The sequence below is a fragment of the Pan troglodytes genome, chromosome 9, assembly GCF_028858775.2.
Source record: "Pan troglodytes isolate AG18354 chromosome 9, NHGRI_mPanTro3-v2.0_pri, whole genome shotgun sequence".
Classification (NCBI taxonomy): Eukaryota; Metazoa; Chordata; class Mammalia; order Primates; family Hominidae; genus Pan; species Pan troglodytes.
In genome coordinates, this window is record NC_072407.2 from 113,245,869 (window position 1) to 113,269,102 (window position 23,234).

At 41.5% G+C, this 23,234-nt stretch overlaps 1 protein-coding gene across 1 annotated transcript in view; it reads left to right on the forward strand.

The window, feature by feature from the left end:
* The window catches only part of POU2AF2 (POU class 2 homeobox associating factor 2), a 30,264-nt gene extending 11,743 nt beyond the window's left edge, over positions 1 to 18,521 (forward strand). The window contains exons 2-4 of the mRNA XM_001138725.4: positions 13,508 to 13,550; positions 16,187 to 16,488; positions 17,761 to 18,521. Coding sequence (XP_001138725.3) covers positions 13,544 to 13,550; positions 16,187 to 16,488; positions 17,761 to 18,162 — 711 coding nt within the window. The 5' untranslated portion in view covers positions 13,508 to 13,543 and the 3' untranslated portion in view covers positions 18,163 to 18,521. The remainder of the gene's footprint in view (positions 1 to 13,507; positions 13,551 to 16,186; positions 16,489 to 17,760) is intronic.
* Positions 18,522 to 23,234: the final 4,713 nt, after the last annotated feature.

A 23,234-nucleotide genomic window follows, 5' to 3' on the forward strand; every position in this document is an offset into this window, starting at 1 on the left:
GCCTTACATATATTCTCAATAAATATAACAGCTGATAAGGAAAGGGGAGAATACTTTCCTTAAGGCTTTACCTTCTTATGAAATATGAGAAAACATGGGGAGAGGAAGACTACCAATGCCCTCATTTCCTAGATACTAAGCCAATTTTTAGTATTCCATGCTAGAAACAGATAGAACCCTTTACTAATGTAGAAATCTAATACCATACTACTGCTCTTTGGCATTCTAATGGTGGTGCTAAACAACAATGAAAATGCCAAAAGAAGAAGAAGTCGAATACAGGTAAGAGCAAAAACTAGTACACAGGCCTTAAAATTAAGGAGTTGGTCATACATAAATCCAAGGAAGAAATCACAGCCTCCGCAACCATCAGCATATTGTCACACTTGAGAACATAACATGTGGATAGTATATTGAATCTGTGGTTGGAAAAAGGGTAAGCTTTGGACCGAGGCATCCCGAGCTCTGCAGGCATGAGTGCCAAACAGTTGGCACCACTGCAATTACAGGAAATACTCACGGTCTTCTCTGATTTCTTAAAATTTACCATAAAAATTATTTTTCACCTCTTCAACTCACAACCTGAACCTACCCTACAACATGTTTTGATTTTAGTAAGATTGTTGTGTTTCCCTGGGCACAGCAAATGGGCATCAGGTGGCCCAATGTGTGTTTTCTTGGTTATTGCTACATTTTTCTTTTTATTTTATTTTATTTTATTTTATTTTATTTTATTTTATTTTATTTTATTTTGAGATGGAGTCTCGCTCTGTTGCCCAGGCTGAAGTGCAATGGCATGATCTCGGCCCACTGCAACCTCTACCTCCTGGGTTCAAGTACTTCTCCTGTCTCAGGATCCTAAGTAGCTGGGACTACAGGCACACGCCACCACACCTGGCTATGTTTGTTTGTTTGTTGTATTTTTAGTAGAGACGGGGTTTCACGGTATTGGTCAGGCTGGTCTTGAACTCCTGACCTCAGGTGATCCACCCGCCTCAGCCTCCCAAAGTGCCGGGATTACAGGCGTGAGCCACCGCACCCAGCCTCTTTATTTTTCTTATCTTCTCTTAGCTTTTTATTTCTTTCCATATTATCTTTATTTTTCTTAAATTTTTAGAAATCCCTGTTGTTCTCTTTGTGTTTGACTGCTAAGGCTCTTAAGAAACCTGCAATTTTCCTTTAATAAATATATCTTATTTATCCTTGCTACCTTTTCATGAATGCCAGCAGAAGAATCTATTTCTCATTTGAAATTTTGCAAGGTTATTGATAAAGGGAATCAGTATTCACCCTGGGAACATCTCCCTATACCTTTTGCTCCATCTCATAGCACAGTGCTTTGCATATTGCTTGTTAACATGGCCAGCTAACCCCCTCCACGAGCCTACAAAGAATTTAAAAAGAAAAAAAAAACATTTTCTGAGCAGGCAGTGTCTAGTAAACTCAAAACACCAATGTTTGAATACAGAGGTACACACTATATTCTTGGCATTCATTTGAATGAATGCTTTACTAAGGCTTTCTAAATGGCCTATTGTTTGACTTTAATTAGCCCACTGTCCTGCCCTGTTTAGAGATCTGAACCACATTCCCAGTGCTTTCCGTGTTCCCCACCCAACCACCTGCTCCCTCACAATCACAGATATTTTAAAAATAATAATAAAGGCAAACCTTTTGCAAGCAACTTATTTTTTCAGCTGCTCTATTGGTTCTGCAGGGTTTTTTTAATGTCATAAAATTTAAAATAATTCCTGGTGGTGAATTCTTTCATGCAGCTTGCAAAAATAATCAGTTTTTGCAGCGGAACAGCCGTGGCAAGTCCATCTGGCAGGGCTGTAGTTCTGCAGATTCTGTTCTGACCAAAGTGCATCTCAGTGACTCCTGTTGTTCTAACTTAGCTACATAAATACAAATAGCATTCCAAAGGCATGCCAAGATCCAGGGGTAAAAAATGTGTTTCATTTTGTAACTTAGGCAACAGAAATCACTTTCTCACAGAGACAGCCTGAACATTATTTTGTGCCAAGCAGGAGAGTTTTAACAGTAAAATTTTAAGAAATTATCTGAAAATGGGAATTCTGCAACCATCTGAGCTTTCCAAATGACATAAAATAGTTTATATCCCAGCAATTGAAGACAGTTGACATCACAGTTTTCAAAAGATTTGAGATTTGCAATAAATATATGACCTAAAGTCTATTTATTAATTTTTGTTAAATAGTTGCTTTAATTACAAAAGAAATTCAGTGTAAAATTTCAGACAGAACAAGAGTTAAAGTGAAAAGCAGAAGCTCACTAAAGTCTTCCCTGTCCCCAGTTCTCTTGTCCTACATCCCAAAGGGCACCCCAGTGAGTTTCATGTAAATTCTCCCAGAAAATTTGCTATGGCATTTTATTAAAGAGAAATTAAGTTGTTGCACCAACGAGTTAATGAATATCAAAATTTGTTAGATAATTACATGCACTATTACAAAAAATGCATCAATTAATGTTTTTGTGGCAAAATCCCTTCCTGAGAGAGAATTTAAACATGGCTTTTAGTTTTCATTTTACCCCTACACATTTGAAAGCCTTGAGCAAATCACTTAATCTTTTTATGTCAATAACATAGCCCTTACTGTCACCTAAGGCTGGTGATAATGAGACAGGGTGCACAAAACCAGATGAACTCTTTCTTTGTAAGATAAATCCCCTATAACCTAGGCTTTGTAGACACAGGTAAATGCTTTTGAGGATATATGTTTCAATATTCCCTCCTCAGTCAAAAATTCTTCTTGGCCTTAGAATTGGGCCTATACCATGCCCCATTAAATTAAGTCATATAAAAAGTAGGGTTTTTTTATTTGTAAATATGTCAGTATGAGGAAGACCTGCCAGCCGCCTCTCATACAGGTATCAGCAGTAAGGTTGGTGATAACAAAGAAAAGAGGAAGAGAGCCCTGGAAATTATCCAGCATCCAGGACAGGTGGCCAGCAGTCCTCAGCACCTATGGGAGAGTATCAGCCCTTGTTGATAATCCTCTAAAAGGAGGCCAAATAGAAGTGAGTAGAAATGGCACCTGCTGGCCTTCTGAAATCCCAGCCCTACTGAGGGCCATCAGACCCTCATCACTGGGCTCTATTCACCTATAATAACCCATACACTCACCCCACCAGTCATTTCCAACCTGTCATTTTAGCACCAGATTAAATTTCCTCGAGCAATATTTTCACCATGTCTACGCTGCTAAGAAAGTTCTGGGCGGGATGTAGTGGCTCATGCCTGTAATCTCAGCACTTTGGGAGACCGAGGTGGGTGGATCACCTGAAGTCAGGAGTTTGAGACCAGCCTGGCCAACATGATGCAACCCCGTCTCTACTAAAAATATGAAAATTAGCTGGATGTGGTGGCAGATGCCTGTAATTCCAGCCACTCGGGAGGCTAAGGCAGGAGAATCGCTTGAACCCAGGAGGCAGAGGTTGCAGTGAGCCGGGATCATGCCACTGCACTGCAGCCTGGGTGACAAGAACAAAACTCCATCTCAAAAAAAAAAAGAAAGTGAGTTCTGAAGGATCACTGCCTGCTACCAAAGTCTAAGTTCCTTAGCGTGGCTCAAAAAAACTCTTTTTTTTTTTCTTTTTTTTCTGAGACAAGCTCTCACTCTGTTACCCAGGCTGGAGTGCAGTGGCATGAATTTGGCTCACTGCAGCCTTGACCTTCTGGGCTCGGGAGATCTTCCTGCCTCAGCCTCCCAAGTAGCTGGGACTTCAGGCATGTGCCACCATGCTCAGTTAATTTATTTTATTTTTTGTGGAGATGGGGGTCTCACTGTCTTGCCCAGGCTAGTCTCAAACTGTTGAGCTCAAGGGATCCCCCTGCCTCTGCCTCCCAAAATGCTGGGATTACAGGCATGAACTACTGTACCTGGCACAAAAAAGGCTAAGCGTGGTGGCTCACGCCTGTAATCCCAGCACTTTGGGAGGCCAACGTGGGTGGATCACCTGGGGTCAGGAGTTCGAGACCAGCCTGTCCAACATGGTGAAACCCCGTCTCTACTAAATACAAAAAAAAAAATTAGACGGGCATGGTGAAGGGTGCCTGTAATCCCAGCTACTTGGGAGGCTGAGGCAGGAGAATCACTTGAACCCAGGAGGTGGAGGTTGCAGTGAGCCAAGATTGTGTCATTGCACTCCAGCCTGGGCAACAAGAGTGAAACTCCATCTCAAAAAAAAGAACTTTATAACCTGGTTCCTGCATCTTCCTCCAGCTTCTCTTCAGCTTTCTTGTCTTCACACTTCCCGCCCGCATTTCCAGGTATGTGACATGCAGTTCCTCACATTTTGAGCCTTTGCTTCTCCCTCCAGCAACAATAGCCCTTAAACTGATTTCCTTTTATCTAGCCTTCAGAACCAGACTCAGATATCACCTATGTTTTGATGTGCTAAATCACATTCCACCAGGACAGTAAATCACCTCATCACCCCCCCAAACTTCATCCCTGCCCCCACCCCCATACCTACACTAAATCACATTGAGAATTCAGGCTATGTCACTTAGCAGCTTTGTGACTTTGGACAAGTCCTTCAGAAGTATCTATTAGTTTTCCCATCAATAAGCTAGGGATTATAACAATCTATCTCATTGGTTAATGGTGATGATCTAATGAAATAATGCATGTAAATCATCTCACACTCTACAGAGTACATAAAGAACCCAGACATTAGTTGTCACTAAAAATGATCACACAGACACACTAACATATGTAAAGTGCCAGACACAGAGTCTGGCAGGAAGTGGCACCAGGAAATGCTAGTCTTCTCAACCACAACCCTTATTTCTATTATTGCACCAATTACATATATATTTATGCACCTGTTTTTGCGATGAAACTGTGTGCTGTCGAGAATAGAATCTATGTCTTACTCCTCTTTGTATTTCTGGAAACTACCACAATCCTGGTGCAGAGTAGGCACAGAATACATTTTAATAGAATGAATGAAATGAAACTTCTGCTCTAGACAAGCCAACTTGCTTATTATTCCCTGAAGAAGAGCTGTGCTTTCCCACCTTGTGTTTGGTTCACAAAATTCCTCCTTCCTAGGAGCTTCCTTTCTCCTGTCTGCATCCTCTCAGCCTTCAGCACCCAATTCAAATCCTCCACACATTGATTTGCCCCTTTTCTGATGCATAGTAGATGCTTATAACTGTAGTTTATATTCATTATAGAGTATTTTTCTTATTTACAATCAAATATATAACTCAGATAAGTGGCCTATAAATCAAAACCTGTTTCAAACTTTGCAAAAGTAATAAGATTTATAAGATATGTTTGAGATAGTTTAGCCAACACACCAGATTTCACACCAACCGAAATGCCCTTGGTTCTACTATATACTTCTCCTGTTAACTAAGGCATGTAAATCTCTATACCCATTTTTTTTTCCTGGGGAGATGTTACAACCTAACATCAGTGCCCATTTAAAGACTAACTGTGTTAACATCCAGCATTAACCTTCCTTTAATTCCAAAGTTGGAGGAAAACCACATGACCTATGGTGGATCTAAATGTAGACATTAAAATGTGGTGTCAGATGTTCAATATGGTATCATCAGCTCCACCTGCCTCACAACCATAGAAATGATGACAATGAAAAATTAAATCTATAAAATACTATGAATGTCTCAAAGAGGGATATCACCTATTCACAAGTGGCTATGATTATTATTACTTAAGCATTAGTAGCAATATCTTTAAGTTTGAAGACTTATTTTCTAAACTAAATTTTATCTCAATTCGAATTAAGAAATAAAATTAGCAGTATGAAACATGTCATGCTAGTCAGACATCACTTCCTTAGTACATTTCAATATGTCCTTCAACTAGGTTGACACCTAAAAATATTATTATAGGATAATAAAATGACTATAAATGTACTCAAGGGAAACTCCTAATCTTATCACTTTACTACCTTGGTGACCTGTTAGTTCAAATTAACTCATTTTCATGGAGGGGCTTTGGGGGCAGCTGTGAGGCTGCCGGGTTAGCTGCAGGAAGTTGCAGGCTGGCAAATTTCATTCAAATATAAACCTCTAAATTTGGCTAGCTGGCATTGCAGGATCCTGTTGTTTGCAGTATGCAAAATAAAAATTATATACCATCTCGCTTGGTCAAAAGTTATGGGCTCTTCAATATTAATTTCAATGTTATTTTTTGGAGGATTTGCAGGATAAGAGGCAACTGTGTGAATACAATATATTGAACCAAGAAAGAAATGTAAGATTTCCCTTCACGTAGGAAATGACAATTGAGTGCACATGCTGAAGGACCTTGGTTTAGGCTTTTCTCTCCTGACCCGTGAAATCTGGAAATGGGATGGAGAAGCAAGTGGTAGCTCTGAAATCTTACCAGTGGCATCCTTCCCAGCCCCATGCAGGCCCTTTAGGAGTCTTCTAGGGTCTGTGATACCAACTGAAGAGGTCCATTATCACTGACTTTTGCGTTTATCCATCAAAATATTTCCCAGGTCACCACAGAGGGGGCAGCATTAATTATAGCTATAAACTGACTAGTCTGATGAAAATGTTTTACATCATGACTGTGGTGATAGGTCACAAGTGTTCATCAAATTTTGCCAAAATTCATCAAATTGTACCCTTAAATTTTGTGAATTTTATTATATGTAAATTACATCTCAATAAAGCTGACCCCTTCAAAAGTAGAATGTCACTCAAAGGATTAAGGATGTGTGTGTGTGTGCATGTGTGTGTGTGTGTGTGTAAGAAAGAAAGAGAGAGAAAGAGACAGAGACAGATAGACAGACAGACAGACAGGAAAGCACCCCACCCGATCCTCTTTGTGAGCTTTTATATAATTATATGATCTCTCTGGATGTCCCTAAGTCTCCATTATACTAATTTTTTTCAAACTAGGATGCTTTTCTATTTTTAATTGTTGAGTTATTAAAATGCTTCCAAAGCAGACTGGTGCGGTGGTTAAGAAACAGGCTCTGATATCAGAAAGGCCCTTGTCTAATTCCACTGACTACCACCATCACCACAACCAATCCTCTCCTAGAAGGGAAATCAGGTTATTCTCTCTATGCTTAGGTTCCCTCATTGGCAAAATGAGAATAATATTACTTATCTTCTGGGGTGGTCGTGAGAATTAAATGAGATGATACATATAACACAGTTGACCATAGTAATGGCCAACAGTGTGTTTATGAAATTACTATAAGTAAGTGCTTATGAATTACTTCTGTTATAATTTAAATCTCTGCTGGAAAATGTTGGGAGTCATGGAAAAATAAAAGCTTTGTGCTGTGTTAAAACCAGGAAGGTATCTACGTCTAGGCTCAATATTTACAGATTCAACTCTGGTATTGGGGGATTGAGAAGAGCTCTCCCACAACAAAACTGGATCTTACATAATACAAATTTTAGTGAGTTGTTGAGCTAGCAGAAAGTAAGGGAAATCTCCAAAGCTGGGGGTAGGGGCAGGAGTTGGCATGGGAGATTGAAAAAGGGTTTGAGCAGAAAGCAAAGCACCAAATGATGAGAAGGTGATCATTCCAAAAAAACAGGTTTCCTGAGGACACGTGTCCAATTGGCTTTACATGTGAAGACTGGTTCTTGACCTGTTGCCAGGGTTGGGAGGCTGAACCTTGGACTCCAGGATTAATGTGGGGAACCTGGAAGGCAGCTGGCTCCCCATAGATAGAAACATAAATCTTCTAGAGGAAAGCAGCCTCAATTCAGGACCCCAGATCTTCACAGATTAGGCCAACAAGATGTGAGTTTCAATCAAAGATCACCCATGCGTAAGAAAACAAACCACTATGAATGAGTCCACATGAACAATAGACAATAAATTTAAATTCCCAGAACTTTCATATATTAGAATTACTGAATACAAAATACATAACACTTAATACATAATGAGCACTCAACAAGAGGCTGTCAAAATTTACCAAATAGATTCTAAAAATCAAATGGAATTTATAGAAATGAAAAAAATATAAAATCATGAATATAAAAATTCAATGTGTGAGTTAAATAACAAATTAACTACAGTTGAATAAAGAATTAGTGAACTGAAAACACATCTGAAGAAATCTATGCCAATCTCTACCAAAATATAGAAGAAAGAATCACAGACACAGAGAAAATAGAGAGGTTAAGGGATTTTGAGGATAATAGTAAAAGTTCTAACATGTATCTAAACAGAGTCCCAGGAGGAGAGAACAGTCATAATAAAGACAAGACAATATTTGAAGAGATGATGGCTGACATTTTTTCAGAATTTATGAACGACATGAATCCCTAGATTCATGAAGCCCATTCTATCAAGTAAGATAAATAAAAAGAAATCTGCCTCTAGATAAAATGAGGTGAACTTGAAGAACCTCAAGGACCAAGGGAGTATATTGGAAACAGTCAGAAATAAAGAAAAGATTGTCACAAAGAATAACTGAAAGACCAATAGCAGATACTGGCCGGGTGCGGTGGCTCACACCTGTAATCCCAGCACTTTGGGAGGCCAAGGCAGGTGGATCACAAGGTCAAGAGATTGAGACCATCCTGGCCAACATGGTGAAACCCCATCTCTACTAAAAAAAAAAAAAAATACAAAAATTAGCTGGACATGGTGGCACATGCCTGTAGTCCCAACTACTTGGGAGGCTGAGAGAGGAGAATCGCTTGAACCCGGGAGGCAGAGGTTGCCGTGAGCCGAGATTGTGCCAATGCACTCCAACCTGGGTGACAGTGCGAGATTCCATCACAAAAAAAAAGAAAAAAAAGATAATGGTATAAAAGACCAATAGCAGACGCCTCAACAGCAATTGTGGAAGCCAAAAGACAGTGGAATGACATCTTCAAAGTGCTAAGAAAAAAAAAAACTATAAAGTTAAAATGGTGAATCCAGCGGTATTATCTTTCAAATACAAAGTCAAAACAAATAATATTTTCAGATAAATAGAAATTCAAAGAGTTTACTGTCAACACCACTGACACTTAAGGAATTTTCCAAAAAATTACTTCAGAAGAAGGAAATGAACCTAGAAAGAAAGTCTGGGAAAGGAATAAGCAAAGCAAATGGTAGACATTTGAACGTTAATTCAAATTAGTAAACCTAATACAGAATTACTGAATTAAATGATGATATTGATGTCTAATTTGTGACAGCTTAATAACAAGAAACAAGCTAAAAGAAAAGAGAATAGCACACCCATAAATTAGAAGAGGGACAGTTCTTATCTGTCAATTGCAGGTTTAAGATATTGTTTGTAGGTTTTGTTAAATATACATGGTAAAATTGTAAGGGTAATCATAAAGAATGAAAATAGAGAGTACAATTTCCACAGCAGGTAGAGAACAAAATCACATAGGAGATAAGAGTACAAAAAGCTTCATCAAGTAATAAATAAAATCCACTAGACCTTTAATTGTGAAATCTTTGTAGAGTCTTCTGGTATAAAAATTGGGCTGGGGAGGAGTCGGTACTGTCAGTTCCACAGTAATAATTAAGCCTGGGCAGAAGATGGAGGAGGCATCATAGAAGATGCTGGAGATTGCTGCTAGTGGAGGAGAAAGACAGAAAAACTTTTAGAGCAGAGATGTCAAAAGGTGAAGGGGCTGTGTCAGCCACAATGACATAGACTGGGCTCTCTCCCTGCCTGGGGCAGAGGCAGGAGGCAGAGCCATTCCAGCTGATAAATAAATGGCTAACATGCTGAGGGCAAATAGGGTGCTGATGCTGATGCTCATCAGATTGGGCATGTGTGCTGTGTCTCACAGGGGCCTTGATCCTGGCCCCAGCCTTGGCCAGAGCAGTTTAAGGGAAGCAGGCAGGAAGAGAAGGTGGGAGAAGAACAATGGGACATCTCCCTGGGCAGCACCCAGGACAGCTACCACCCCCTGCCACATCCTACTTAACCTGGAAGGAGGCTGAGGCTGAAGCCAGAAGACATATGTGTTGGCATAGATCTTCAAGGAAAGACCCAGCCACACCACAGAGCTGAAAATGGGAGGGTAACACTGGATAACATGGGCGCCTGCAACATGGGAATATGTGCCCAAATACAAGTGCATCTGTGATTTAATCACTGCCCCTTTCCTTCTCATAGAAATATTAAGGGACCTACTTCTGACCATTACATGCCCAAGAGTTCCCTTCTGCCACTTAAAAGTGTTAAAATATTAAACAGGAAAACCCATAAATCAAAAGGTTTGGAAAAATATACCACAGATTTGAAGGAACCAACAAATGCATAATAGTAATAATAGCTAAGGCACATATGCTGTTTACCATGTGGCAGACACTATTCTAAGTGCTTGATGTAATAATCTCATTTAATCTTCATGTGCCCAAGATCCCACAGCTAATAAGAGGTAGAGCTGGGATTCAAATGTAGTCACTCTGGTTCCAGAGGCTTTACTCTTAATTACCATGCTGCTTCTGAGTTGTTGGAAGATATTTTGCCTGGAGAAGTTCGAATTCGAGGTTGATATTACAGATTGCAATTGCACGTTTGCATTCCCCTAAAATTCAAATGTTGAGGTGCTAATCCCCTAAGTGATGGCATTTGGAGAAGGGGCCTTTTGGAGGTAATTAGATCTTGCAGGTGAATCCCTCTAATGGGATTAGTGTCCTTATAAGAAGAGACACCAGAGAGATGATCTCTCTCTCTGTCTCTCTCTCTCTCTCTCTCTCTCAGCCATGTGAACACACAGTGAGAAGCCAGCTTTCTGCAAACCAGAAAGAGGGCCCGCACTAAAAACCACACCTAGATCTCAGACTTCCAGTCTCCTGAACTGTGAGAAATAAATTTTTGTTATTTAAGCCGTGCAGTCTATGGTATTTTTCATAGGCTTGTCTTCAGATATTTGAAGGGCTGTGTATGCAAGAAGTGTTAAACTTATTCTATAAAGACCAAAGGGATTAGAACTAGAAAGTTATTCTTTCCAGCCAACTTTGTAATTGGTAAAAGTTCCTAAAGGAGAAATGGGTTTCCTCGGAAGGTACTAAGTTCTCTGTGCCTGGATATTAGATGCACCTGGTGTTAGTAATATGGAGAGAATGTAATCATTGAATGAGACTCTATAAAATTTCTTCCAACTCTTGAGAGTCTATAGAATCATTAAAGTCACTGCAAAAGAGCTCAGATTCAATGAACTGGATATTGAGGATTCTTAACTTCCACAGAAGCTACACCCTCTCCACTTACTTTGCTCCAGGACATCTTGGAGCCATGACTTGCGTATTTTAAGACTCTACACGCCTAGATACTCTTCCTTCAGAGGTCAGCTTAGGCACTGCATCCTGCAAGATGTGTCTCCCACCCCATTCTTGACACCAGTTTAGGTGCCCGCATCACCCCATCTTTCCCTGACCCTGCCACTTCTCATACTACACTGAATATTCTGTTTTGTCATCAGTCACCCCTGTATTGGTGTCTTAGGGCTGCAGTAACAAGTTACCACAAATGGGATGACTTATAGCAACAGAAATGTATCATCTCATAGCTCTAGAGGCTAGAAGTCCAAAATCAAGGTGTCAGCAGGGCCATGCTCCCTCTGGAGCCTCTGGGGAGAATCCTTCCTTGCCTCTTCCTAGCTGGCAATTGTCACTGGTGATCCTCGATGTTCCTTGGCTTGAGGTTGTATCACTCAAACTGCTGCCTTTGTCTTCACATGACCTTGTCCCATCTGCATCTGTGTCTTTGTGCGTCCCTCTCCTCTTCCTGTTAGGACATCAGTCACATGAGATTTAGGACCCACCCTAATTTAGTATGACCTCATCTTAATTTAAGTAGTTACATCTTTAACAGCCCTATTAGCAAATACCGTCACATTCACAGGTATCAGAGATTAAGATATCAATATATCTTTGGGTGGCTCATGCCTGAAATTCCAGCAATTTGGGAGGCTGAAACAGGTAGATCACCTGAGGTCAGGAGTTCGAGACCAGCCTGGCCAACATAGTGAAACTCATCTCTACTAAAAATGCAAAAAGTAGCCAGGTGTGGTGGTGCGTGCCTGTAATCCCAGCTACTCAGGAGACTGAGGCAGGAGAATCACTTGAATCTGGGAGGTGGAAGTTGCAGTGAGCCGAGATCATGCCATTGCACTATAGCCTGGGTGAGAGAGTGAGACTCCATCTCAAAAAAAAAAAAAAAAAAATATATATATATATATGTATATATATATATATCTTTTGGAGGGGACACATAATGCAACCCACCACATTCCCCAACCTCTCCCTGCTCTCTAGCCTGTGGGTTCTTTGAAGATTGTGTCTTCATTCCACATATTTTTCTTATGTCTATTATGAACTACACCCTGTTCTAGGCACTGAGGGCACATCACAGTCAAGGTCCTTACAGTTGGTGGAGCTTCTTCCTCCACATGGATTCAGACAGTAAACATTGAAGTGGCCCTTCAGTGCTGAAGCCAAACACTAAGTGCATGTATGCACATACACACATACAGTAGGCGCCCCTTAGCCATGGTTTCCCTTTCTGAGGTTTCAGCTACTCATGGTTAACTGCAGTCTGAACATACTAAATGCGAAATTCCAGAAATAAACAATTTCTAGATCTTAAATGGCATGCCTTTCTCAGTGGTGTGATGAAATTTCATTCAGTCCCACTCTGTGCTGCCCAGGACTTGAATCTTACCTTTGTCCAGCCAATCCACACTGTCTACACCACCTGCCCGTTAGTGTCTCAGTAGCCGACTCGGTGATTGGATCACCGGTCTCTGTATGGCAGTGCTTGTGTTCAAGTCACCCTTATTGTATTTCACAATGGCCCGAAAGCACAAGAGTAGTGACGCTGGCAATTTAGATACACCAAAGAGAAGCCGGAATGTGCTTCCTTTAAATGAAAAAGTAAACGTTCTCAACTTAATAAGGAAAGAAAAAAAATGTATGCTGAGGTCAGACATTGGTATGGTAAGAACAAATCTTTTGTCTGTGAAACTGTGAAGGAGAAAGAAATTCATGCGAGTTTTGCTGTTGCACCTCGAACTGCAAAACTGTGGCCACAGTGCATGATAAATTCTTAGCTAAGATGGAAAAGGCATTGAGTTTGTGTGTGGAGGACACGATGGCAATCAGGTGTGGTGCTATCCTCAGTTTTAGGAACCCACTGGGGAGTCTTGGAACATATCCCTCATGGGTAAGGGGAGGCTACTGGATATGCGTATATATAGTCACTTAATATATATTGGATGAGGGAATGTTAACTGGAACAGTAGAAGATGAAGGATAAATTACTACATTTCATCCAGCCAGTGCTTTCTGGCATGTTTATCAAAATGTAAAAGTGTGGTTGCTCTTTGTCCCTTGTAAAACTTTGTTCTATGGTACTTGAATTCTTATTCTCAGTTGACCTGAGGGTCAACCCAACTCCCCAGATAATACTTCTGAATATCATAAAACCTAGCTTATAAGGTGTATTCCTAATTTTTATTAAATTCAAACTTACAACTAAAGAAAACACTTGAATTCTGTTTACCTTCCAGGGCAGCGTCAGTTCCTCTCAGTCTCCATTTGTGCAGATGCCAGGTGAGTACTTTAATTCAATAAGCAATTATTCCCTTTTGAATTTAAATCAAGCATCTGGGCTTCCATTCTTTCATAACGACCTTACAACACTTCCAAAACTCTGCTCCTTTAAAATAGTTTTGTCTAAAATACAAAATCAGCGAAGGACAGAACTCATGCAGTAATTTCTGAATTTAAAATTCATTTTGTCTTGAAAGCAGCCCTTTTATCCCAAGCTTTTGGGGCAAAGGCAATATAAATTATGCCCTTGATACAGTTTTAAATTGTCTAAAGTTCTGACACCATGATCTGATAGATGAGGCATCTGCTTTCAAACAGAAAGAGGAAAGCGGTCTGCGAGCAGAGGGAGTCAGGCATTTGGTTCAGTATTTTGAATTCATTTCAATGTCTATGTCTCATTAAATACTCTTGTGGGGATGTAAAAGGGGAATTCCTAATAATACTGTTGGACATTCTTGTATAAACACACACCACACAGGCAAAGACAATCTCATTTAGTTCAACTCAGAAGCGGCACATTCCCTAACAGTTTTATCACCTTCAGAGCTGGATAAGGGAAAGGAATAAGAGCAATCGAGGATCCCGAATATTTAAATGTCTGTATGTTGTTTCCCAATCATATATACTGCCATTGAAATTTGGTGGCATCTCCTGCCTTCTACAGAAAAAAAAAGAAAAATTTTCATAGCTTCTCTTTATCTAGAAATTATCCTTCCTCTTTGTACAGAGAAAATCCATGTTAAGAGAGCAGAGGCTTTTTTCTTCATGGTTGTTTTGATTTGGAAATTGGGAGTATAGATGAGAGCCTGGAAACCTTGTTTTCATATTCTCAACCTTAATCGTTCTCATAAATATAATTTCATTGTATGAAACAGAACCTTATTTATTTATATTAAGGTTCAGCTGCACAGATTTTTTCCCAAGGAAGTATGCTTATAATGAAAACCCTAACTTCAGCTTTCAAATGCATGAGCAGGTTAGAAGTTATAGAATGTAAGATGAAAGTGAAGTGAGTGGAATCGTGCTACAGGTTTTGATGGGGAATTTTGATTTCTTCTTCTGGATGAATAAATTCACATGCCATTCTTGAACACAATGTTATACTACTAGGTTTAAAGAAAATGTATAAGGCATGAGATCTGCCCCCTTGGGCTCGCAGGTTGACTGGAAAGATCATTGTGACTCAGGTGAAAGAGGAATGAGCATAATATAAAGTGCCACATCCTGTGGAACGGGCTGGAATTCTGTGTCTATAGAATCAGAAGCTCAGAAGTGGTCTGCTGCTGTGGTTGGGGTAAGGTAAGGAAGACAGGCACTTATATCTTCTCCCCAGTTCAGCCTTTTTGTGACCTATGACCTAAAGGTGTTGGTGTTAGCATTAGATCACACCCAAGGCCAGCTGGAACAATTAAACCATCAGTTTTATAGACCTCAAGTCTATGCCCTCAAACATGTTCTGAATGATCAGTGTTTTCTGCTACAACTGAGCTACGGGGTCAGAAAGTGTTGAGCAAACACACCTTTTTCCTTGGAAACCATTTCACTGCTGGGCTTACCTTAAATGAAGCTCTTATCAGTTTCTGTCCCTCCCTCTCTCCACCAAGGAAAACTTCTTACTTTTTTTTTTTTTTTTTTGAGACGGACTCTTGCTCTGGGCGAGATCTCAGCTCACTGCAACCTCCACCTCCCAGGTTCAAGTAATTCTCCTGCCTCAGCCTCCTGAGTAACTGGGACTACAGCAGCTGGGATTACAGGCATGGTGGCCCAGCTGATTTTTGTATTGTTTTTAGTAGAGATGGGGTTTCACCATGTTGGCCAGGATGGTCTCAATCTCTTGACCTCGTGATCCGCCAGCCTGGGCTTCCCAGAGTGCTGGGATTACAGGTGTGAGCCACCGAGCCTGCCCCACCAAGGGAAACTTTATGTAGCCCGCACTGTCTTCCTAAACGTGCTGGGCCCTGGTGAGTAGAGTGAAGGATTACATGAGGCCACAAGAGGGCAGCAAATAACATAAAACTCATCAAAACCCTAAAACTACAGGCCTCTAAAACTGGCTTCTGTGTAGCCATCTAATCCTAAAGAAAGTCATTTATTGATGTCTGCCAGGCGTGCGACCCAGTGTAAGGTCAATGTGTGAAGAATTAGAAGACAGAGTACAGCCTGCCTCTGATTTGAGGTGGGGTTATATGTGTTACCTTATCCAGACATAGTGATCTCAGATAACAGGCCAGGAGCACCTCTTGTTAACAGTTCTATGTATATGGAGAGGTAGCTCCGATGTTGTGAAAAAGATGCTTCCTTGGTTAAAATATGAATGCCAAGAGATTATTTCATTTATCTCTTCCTAGCACAGCGCCGGTCACCGGGAAGGTACTCAGTAAATGTGAATGAATGAACAGACACGGTGCTGTCTAAAATGAACTCACCCCTAAAGGCGACAATGTTTTCAAACATTAGTTATTTGGGCTAATGCAGGAATATTTCACGCTTTTCAAGACATTTCTCTATTTCCATGTTAGCGTTGGAGTCAGGCACGCGTTAGTAACATCGCTTCCCAGGCAGAGACTCGGCTGCAACCAAGGCCTTGACCGCCCTGGGAGGAATTTTCTGCCCATGTGTTTTTCATTTGGCAACAGGTTCGCCGGTCACGTCAGGTTACTACGGTGTCAGAAGATCTTTCTTATCTGACTCAGACTTCCACAACAGTAAACAGTTTTCAAATGACGTCTACACCTCCAGCGTGGGGAAGCCGTTTCCCTGTGAGTCCTCCGCAGGGCAGAGCCATGCGGCTCTCCTGGAGCCCTACTTCCCCCAGGAGCCCTACGGAGACTACCGGCCTCCGGCGCTGACGCCCAACGCGGGCTCTCTGTTCAGCGCCTCGCCCCTGCCGCCGCTCCTGCCACCGCCCTTCCCTGGAGACCCAGCTCACTTCCTATTTGTGAGTATGCAGAGACCTCGTGTGAGGGAGTAAAAGAGGGGCAAGGCTCGCCCTCTGGCCCAGCCGCTGTGCTTGGCATCCGGGTTGAAGCCAGGTCTGGCTCACCCTGTAGACTCCAGAGGCTGCTTTGCAGCTGCCTAGAGATGCCAGGACACCCTCCGAGGGAGCCTTGTTCAAGGATCCCTGTTAGCCATGACAGCCAGGAGCGTCTACGCAGGGCTTGGAACCGGGAGGAATGTGCAGCAGGATTTATATCCATTTTGTTAATGCTCTACTGATATTGCCTGATGTTCCCCCACCCTGTTAGTGCCAGTCGTCATCATTCCTGCAGCCGCTAAGGAAGGAACACTGAAGCTGTATCTCAGACATGCTAGGCAGTAATGAGATGGATCATCATCTCCCAAGGAGGGTACATAGGGCTCCTCTTTCTTTCCAAGTCCCCTGCCTCCCCTTCCCCACATTTTTAGCCTAAAAATCCTTGTTCTCTCTCAATCCTTCCAAACAGGTGAGTTCATAAAGATCTGAAGGTTGCTAATGCTCATAGAGAATAGTAAAGGCTTCTACCGCAAAGTAATGAATCTCTAAAGACAGGAGTTTAGACAAGAGAGGATGAGAATTCACATTATTAAGTATACTCTATGCCAGGAAATGTGATGTGTTCATTCAATACTTGCAACAACTCAGGATATATTTATGAAAGTCCCATTTTACAGATGAGCAATGTCAGGCTCAGAGTCAGGAGGAGCCATGAATGAATCCAAATCTTTCTAGCTCCAAACTTACGGGATTCCTACCTCTTTCCTCCTGCCTTAATGAGGACAGAGTGGGCTTCTCAGTCCCCTCAAAAATTCACCATGGAGTTGAAGGCCTACTCCGAGGAGTGGGCCAAGCGCTGACCTTCCCCACTGTGTAAATGGCATTCTAGGACCCAGACTAATGGGAGACTCAAAAAGAATCCAAGACAGAGTGCATTGCACACAGTAAAATGTTGCATAGATGTGCATTTTATTAGTCTCACATTTCACTCATTTAATGTTGTCTTCTGGGAAAAGGAATCTCAATATCTATAGCAAATCTAATTCTAGAGTAGGAAGGGAGGAAAACTTTCACTGCTGGTGTCAAAAGCCGGAGAGAAGAGCAGCCTGAGAGCCAGGCTTCAGGCAGCAGAGAGAGGGGACGAAGGCTGCCCTGAAGCCACAGTCTGGCAGCACACAATGTATCATCAGAGTGTCACCTAGTGAATAACCTCCGTGGCCTTTCCATTCTCCTCAGAGGGACTCATGGGAGCAGACGTTGCCCGACGGTCTCAGCCAGCCTGACCCTGTGTCTGCCGATGCCCTGCTGACCTTGCCACCCAGCACGAGTTGCCTCTCCCAGCTTGAGTCCGGGAGCATCGCCCAGCACAGGGGCTCAAGCTGGGGGTCATCCCTGGCTGGGGCTCAGTCCTACTCGCTGCATGCTCTGGAAGATCTGCACCACACTCCGGGGTACCCTACCCCACCTCCTTACCCCTTCACCCCTTTCATGACGGTGTCAAATGACCTACCGCCCAAGGTGGGGCCGCTCTCCCCAGATGAGGAAGCAGACACCGGTTCCCTCCATGACCCTTCTCCTTGGGTGAAAGAAGATGGGAGTATTGCCTGGGGGTCATATGAATGCCGCAGAGCTTATTGAGGGGAGGGCCAAATGACTTCTGGGTTTTTCTTTAACGTGAGGTGTATTCCAAAGATCGTTTTAGGTGTGTCAGCTCATTCAGGACTGGATTTTCAGAATAAGCCTCAATGCCGCTCTTTGTTAGTGGACGAGGGCATTTATTTGTAATCCTCTCCACTGTAGCCCCACTGAAATAAAACAGAATGTTAATTAAATGTATCAGAGACCGTATTCTAGTAAGATAACCTTACAATGTGGTCTTTTTGGAACTGTTGTAACCCATTACGTTCTGAATCTTCTGTTATCTTTGAAGTATCATTTTTGGCACTGATTTTTCTTAAATTACATTAAAAAGTTTATGCAGATCATAAAAGATACTGATTTTCCTGTCAGATGTTTCTTAGTTTTAAACTATGTGTATTCTGCAGTAAAAGACACTGGATAGGATATAATATAGATATGACCACATAAAACAAAACTCATTTTATAGCATGTGACTTGAAAGAGTGAAGTGTTTCATATATATATATATTTATGGCTTACTATAGTGACTTGTAAAACCCCAGTTAAAAAAAGGTACAATCTATAAATATGTTATTGTCCATAAAATAGGATGAGATCAGGAAACTATGGCTTTGTACATAACAAAGTTATTTTTTGACTCTATCCTAAAGCCCAGAATGTCCCCAAATTAGTTCAATCCAAAAAAGTCCAAAAATTTTCTTTGATCAGTGATGGCCTTAATTAAACCAGACATTGTCTCTCTGATGGAATAAACCTACAGTTATCAGCATGAATGGGTAAAATAGGCATTCTGTAATCAAATGGAAATTTTTTTTTTTTGAGACAGAGTCTCACTCTATCACCCAGGCTGGAGTATAGTGGTGTAATCATGGCTCACTGCAGCCTCAATCTCCTGGGCTCAAGGAATCCTCCTACTTCTGCCTCCCAAGTAGCTGGGACCCAGGTGTATGCCACCATGCCCAGCTAGTGTTTTTATTTTTTACTTTTTTTTTAAAGTTTTTGTAGAGACAATGTCTTACTATTTGCCCAGGCTGGTCTTGAATTATTGACCTCAATCTATCCATCCACCATGGCCTTCCAAAGTGTTAGGATTACAGGCGTGAGCCACCACACCCAACCAAATTCATACCCTTTAAAGAAAATACAGAAAATAAGACTAAGCTGTTGGCAAGAAACAGACCACAAAACACCAAGAAGCAAAAGGACTTTGGAGAAGGACATATTGCCATGTGTGAGCCGATGGCTTGACAAACAGCACCTCCTATTTGGTGGCTTACTAGTCGGAAAAGTGCAGCTCTTACTATGTGTCAATGAAGATATTGACATCTGAAGCATGAATCTGTCCACATTGGATTGGTGTGGGTTCCTTTGCTAATTGGGTTCCCAGCATAATTCCAGCATGCCTATCTGCGGCCAAGCTCATCATACATGCCTGGTATACACTGAGACTTTGCAGTTGCATGAGTGGAGGCCCCCGGGTTGTACCTCCACCCTTCTTCTTAGCTTCCTACCACCTGTCTTTCTGCACTTCATTCTCACATCTTTTCCACCCTCTGGTCCCTCCTGATCCAATGCCATTTCTCTCCATCTTCTGGAGGCCAAGGCCTTCATTTTCCCTCTAGTTGCCCAAAGACCCTCAACACAATCTCCATCACATCCTCTGTGACTGTCCCATACTCTACCTCAGCAAGGTAGAAGCCCAGAAATTCCAACAAGGGGATTAATTCACACTTACAAGCAAATAATTGATATTCCTTTTTTTTCCAGGCCTTCAAGGTATTTTCTGGTTAAGCAAACACACTTCTAGTTTATGGAGTGCCACCAGAAATGCTTGGGTAGTGAGCTTTTGTTCACCTCATCCTTTCGGCTCCCTCCAGGCAGAGCATTCTTCAGGGAGTAGATCAAGAGTGAACGCGTGGGGCTCTCTGCTCCTGGGCAGCACTGCCAGGCCCCCTGCCCCACTTCCTCCCCCTCCACCAGCTCCTTTGGGCAGCCTGAACTTTGCTTTGCTTAGTGCTTGCTCTTCAGTGAAAAGTGGCAACATTCACAGTGCAAGAAAGGAGCTGTTCTTTCCTAAATCCAGCATGACTTGCAACCTCAGTCTTGGTTCCCAATATGGCTGGTAGAACCATCTGTCATTCAGCAGTTACTCATACCTGAAGAGCAGGCCTGTGCATCAGAAAGAAGAGATCTGGCCCTCTCTGCAGATATAGAGGTCTTCACAAGGGTCTCAGGGTCATTTTCCTAGATTGGTGTTGTAAAGTTTAAAATGATTTGTCCTCTACTGCTTACCATTTTACTGGGTATCAATAACACAGTAGTGGCTGTGTAAATCATGAATATGTGTCCACATAACTTTAACTTTCATGTGATTATGACTCTGAATTTTTGTTTGTTTGCTTTTTGTTTTTTTAATTATTATTATACTTTAAGTTCTAGGGTACATGTGCACAACGTGCAGGTTTGTTACATATGTATACATGTGCCATGTTGGTGTGCTGCACCCATTAACTCGTCATTTACATTAGGTATATCTCCTAATGCTATCCCTCCCTGCCCCACCCCATGACAGGCCCCGGTGTGTTATGTCCCCCTTCCTGTGTCCAAGTGTTCCCATTGTTCAATTCCCACCTATGAGTGAGAACATGCGGTGTTTGGTTTTTTGTCTTTGCAATAGTTTGCTGAGAATGATGGTTTCCAGCTTCATCCATGTCCCTACAAAGGACATGAACTCATCCTTTTGTATGGCTGCATAGTATTCCATGGTGTATATGTGCCACATTTTCTTAATCCAGTCTATCATTGTTGGACATTTGGGTTTGTTCCAAGTCTTTGCTATTGTGAGTAGTGCCACAATAAACATACTTGTGCATGTGTCTTTATAGCAGCATGATTTATAATCCTTTGGGTGTATACCCAGTAATGGGATGGCTGGGTCAAATGATATTTCTAGTTCTAGATCCTTGAGGAATCACCACACTGTCTTCCACAATGGTTGAACTAGTTTACAGTCCCACTAGCAGTGTAAAAGTGTTCCTATTTCTCCACATCCTCTCCAGCACCTGTTGTTTCCTGACTTTTTAATGATCGCCATTCTAACTGGTGTGAGATGGTATCCCATTGTGGTTTTGATTTGCATTTCTCTGATGGCCAGTGATGATGAGCATTTTTTCATGTGTCTGTTGGCTGCATAAATGTCTTCTTTTGAGAGGTGACACTGAATATTATGCATGTTCACGTGTTCCTTCATCTCCTAACAACTTGAAGATGCACTGGCTCTCAGACAAAGAGAGCTCAACAACCAGACCTTGGAACAGAGGTAAATACAGGGAGCACGACAATGTTTACATTCTTCTTAAAGCATCCAATCCCTTTCATAGCATTTGACTAAATTAACTTATAAAAAAGAGACACACTCAGGTCCACATATGCCTGCTAGTGTCCACTTCAGTTATCTAGTCTAAAAGGGGTTTGGGGAGTAGGGCTGGTGCTAATAATTCCAAATAATAAGTGATCTTCAAGAATTCTGTTTAGTTTGGGCCGGGCGCAGTGGCTCACGCTTGTAATCCCAGCACTTTGGGAGGCCGAGGAGGGTGGATCACAAGGTCAGGAGATCGAGACCATCCTGGCTAACATGGTGAAACCCCGTCTCTACTAAAAAATACAAAAAATTAGCTGGGCATGGTGGCAGGCGCCTGTAGTCCCAGCTACTCGGGAGGCTGAGGCAGGAGAATTGCTTGAACCTGGGAGGCGGAGGTTGCAGTGACCGAGATCGCGCCACTGCACTCCACCCTAGCGACAGAGCGAAACTCTGTCTCAAAAAAAAAAAAGAATTCTGTTTAGTTTGACAATGTGTCTCTGTTTTACATATATTTTAATTTGATTCTGTTTTATTGTTCAGGGAATACTTTGTTAAAAGGTGAAATCTAACTACAAAATTATGACAGGAAAATTAATTCTATTTCCTTATCCAATCCCATTTTTCTTTCAAGTTCTCTCTGTTTTCTTTCCTTTCTTTTTTTTTTTTTTTTTTTTTTTTTTTTTTTTTTTTTTTGAGACAGTCACCCAGGCTGGAGGAGGGTGGAGGGCAGTGACACAATCTCTGTTCACTGCAACCTCCGCCTCCCAGGTCCAAGCAATTCTCCTTCTTCAGCCACCTGAATAGCTGGGATTATAGGCATGCACCACCACACCCAGCTAATTTTTGTATTTTTAGTAGAGATGGGGTTTCACCATGTTGGCCAGGCTGGTCTGGAACTCCTGGCCTCAAGTGACCCACCTATGTTGGTCTCCCAAAGTGCTGGGATTACAGGCGTGAGCCACCGCGCCCAGCCAATTTTCTACAACACGTGGGGACTAATCGCACCTTTTCATAACAATGTACCACGCCAACATACAAAAATAGGTGCATTCTTCTCTCCCTCACCTTCCTTAAACCTGCTATTCACTGACTTACAACTTTCCTGAGAAAGTCAGAGAAAATTAAAGAGCTCTGTTTCAACACTCCATCTCTTTCAGGTCTTGTAAGGACACAGGATATATTTAAGACTTAAAGTAATCAGAGATGGTATGTCAAGTTCAAGCCACTAAAGAAAGCTGACTAGATGATAATGCCAAAAAGAAATTGAGCACAATTTGCCCATGCAAAAGCTGCAATATAGACAATCATGCCATGAAACACATGCAGTATGTAGTTGAAGGCATTTGCATTCCTCTTACAATATTACACAAACCTCAAAAAAAGGAGAGAAGAAAACTACATCTTTACCTCATTTATTTAATAAATGATTTCAAATGATCATTATGACTTGCTATAGCTCAGTTAATAATACAATTTCATGGTACTATTGGGTAGGAGGAGAAGACAGAAGCACTCTAAAAGAAATTGCATAAAGGGAAAATAATTACTAATGCCAATAGTAAAACATACATTGACATACATACATACATATATACATACGTACACACATGTATAAAAGTATTATAGTATCTTTGTGATCAGTTTTTCGATATTTAATGTAAATATCTAAATAATGTAGTCACAAGGAATAAAACATCAGTTATATTTA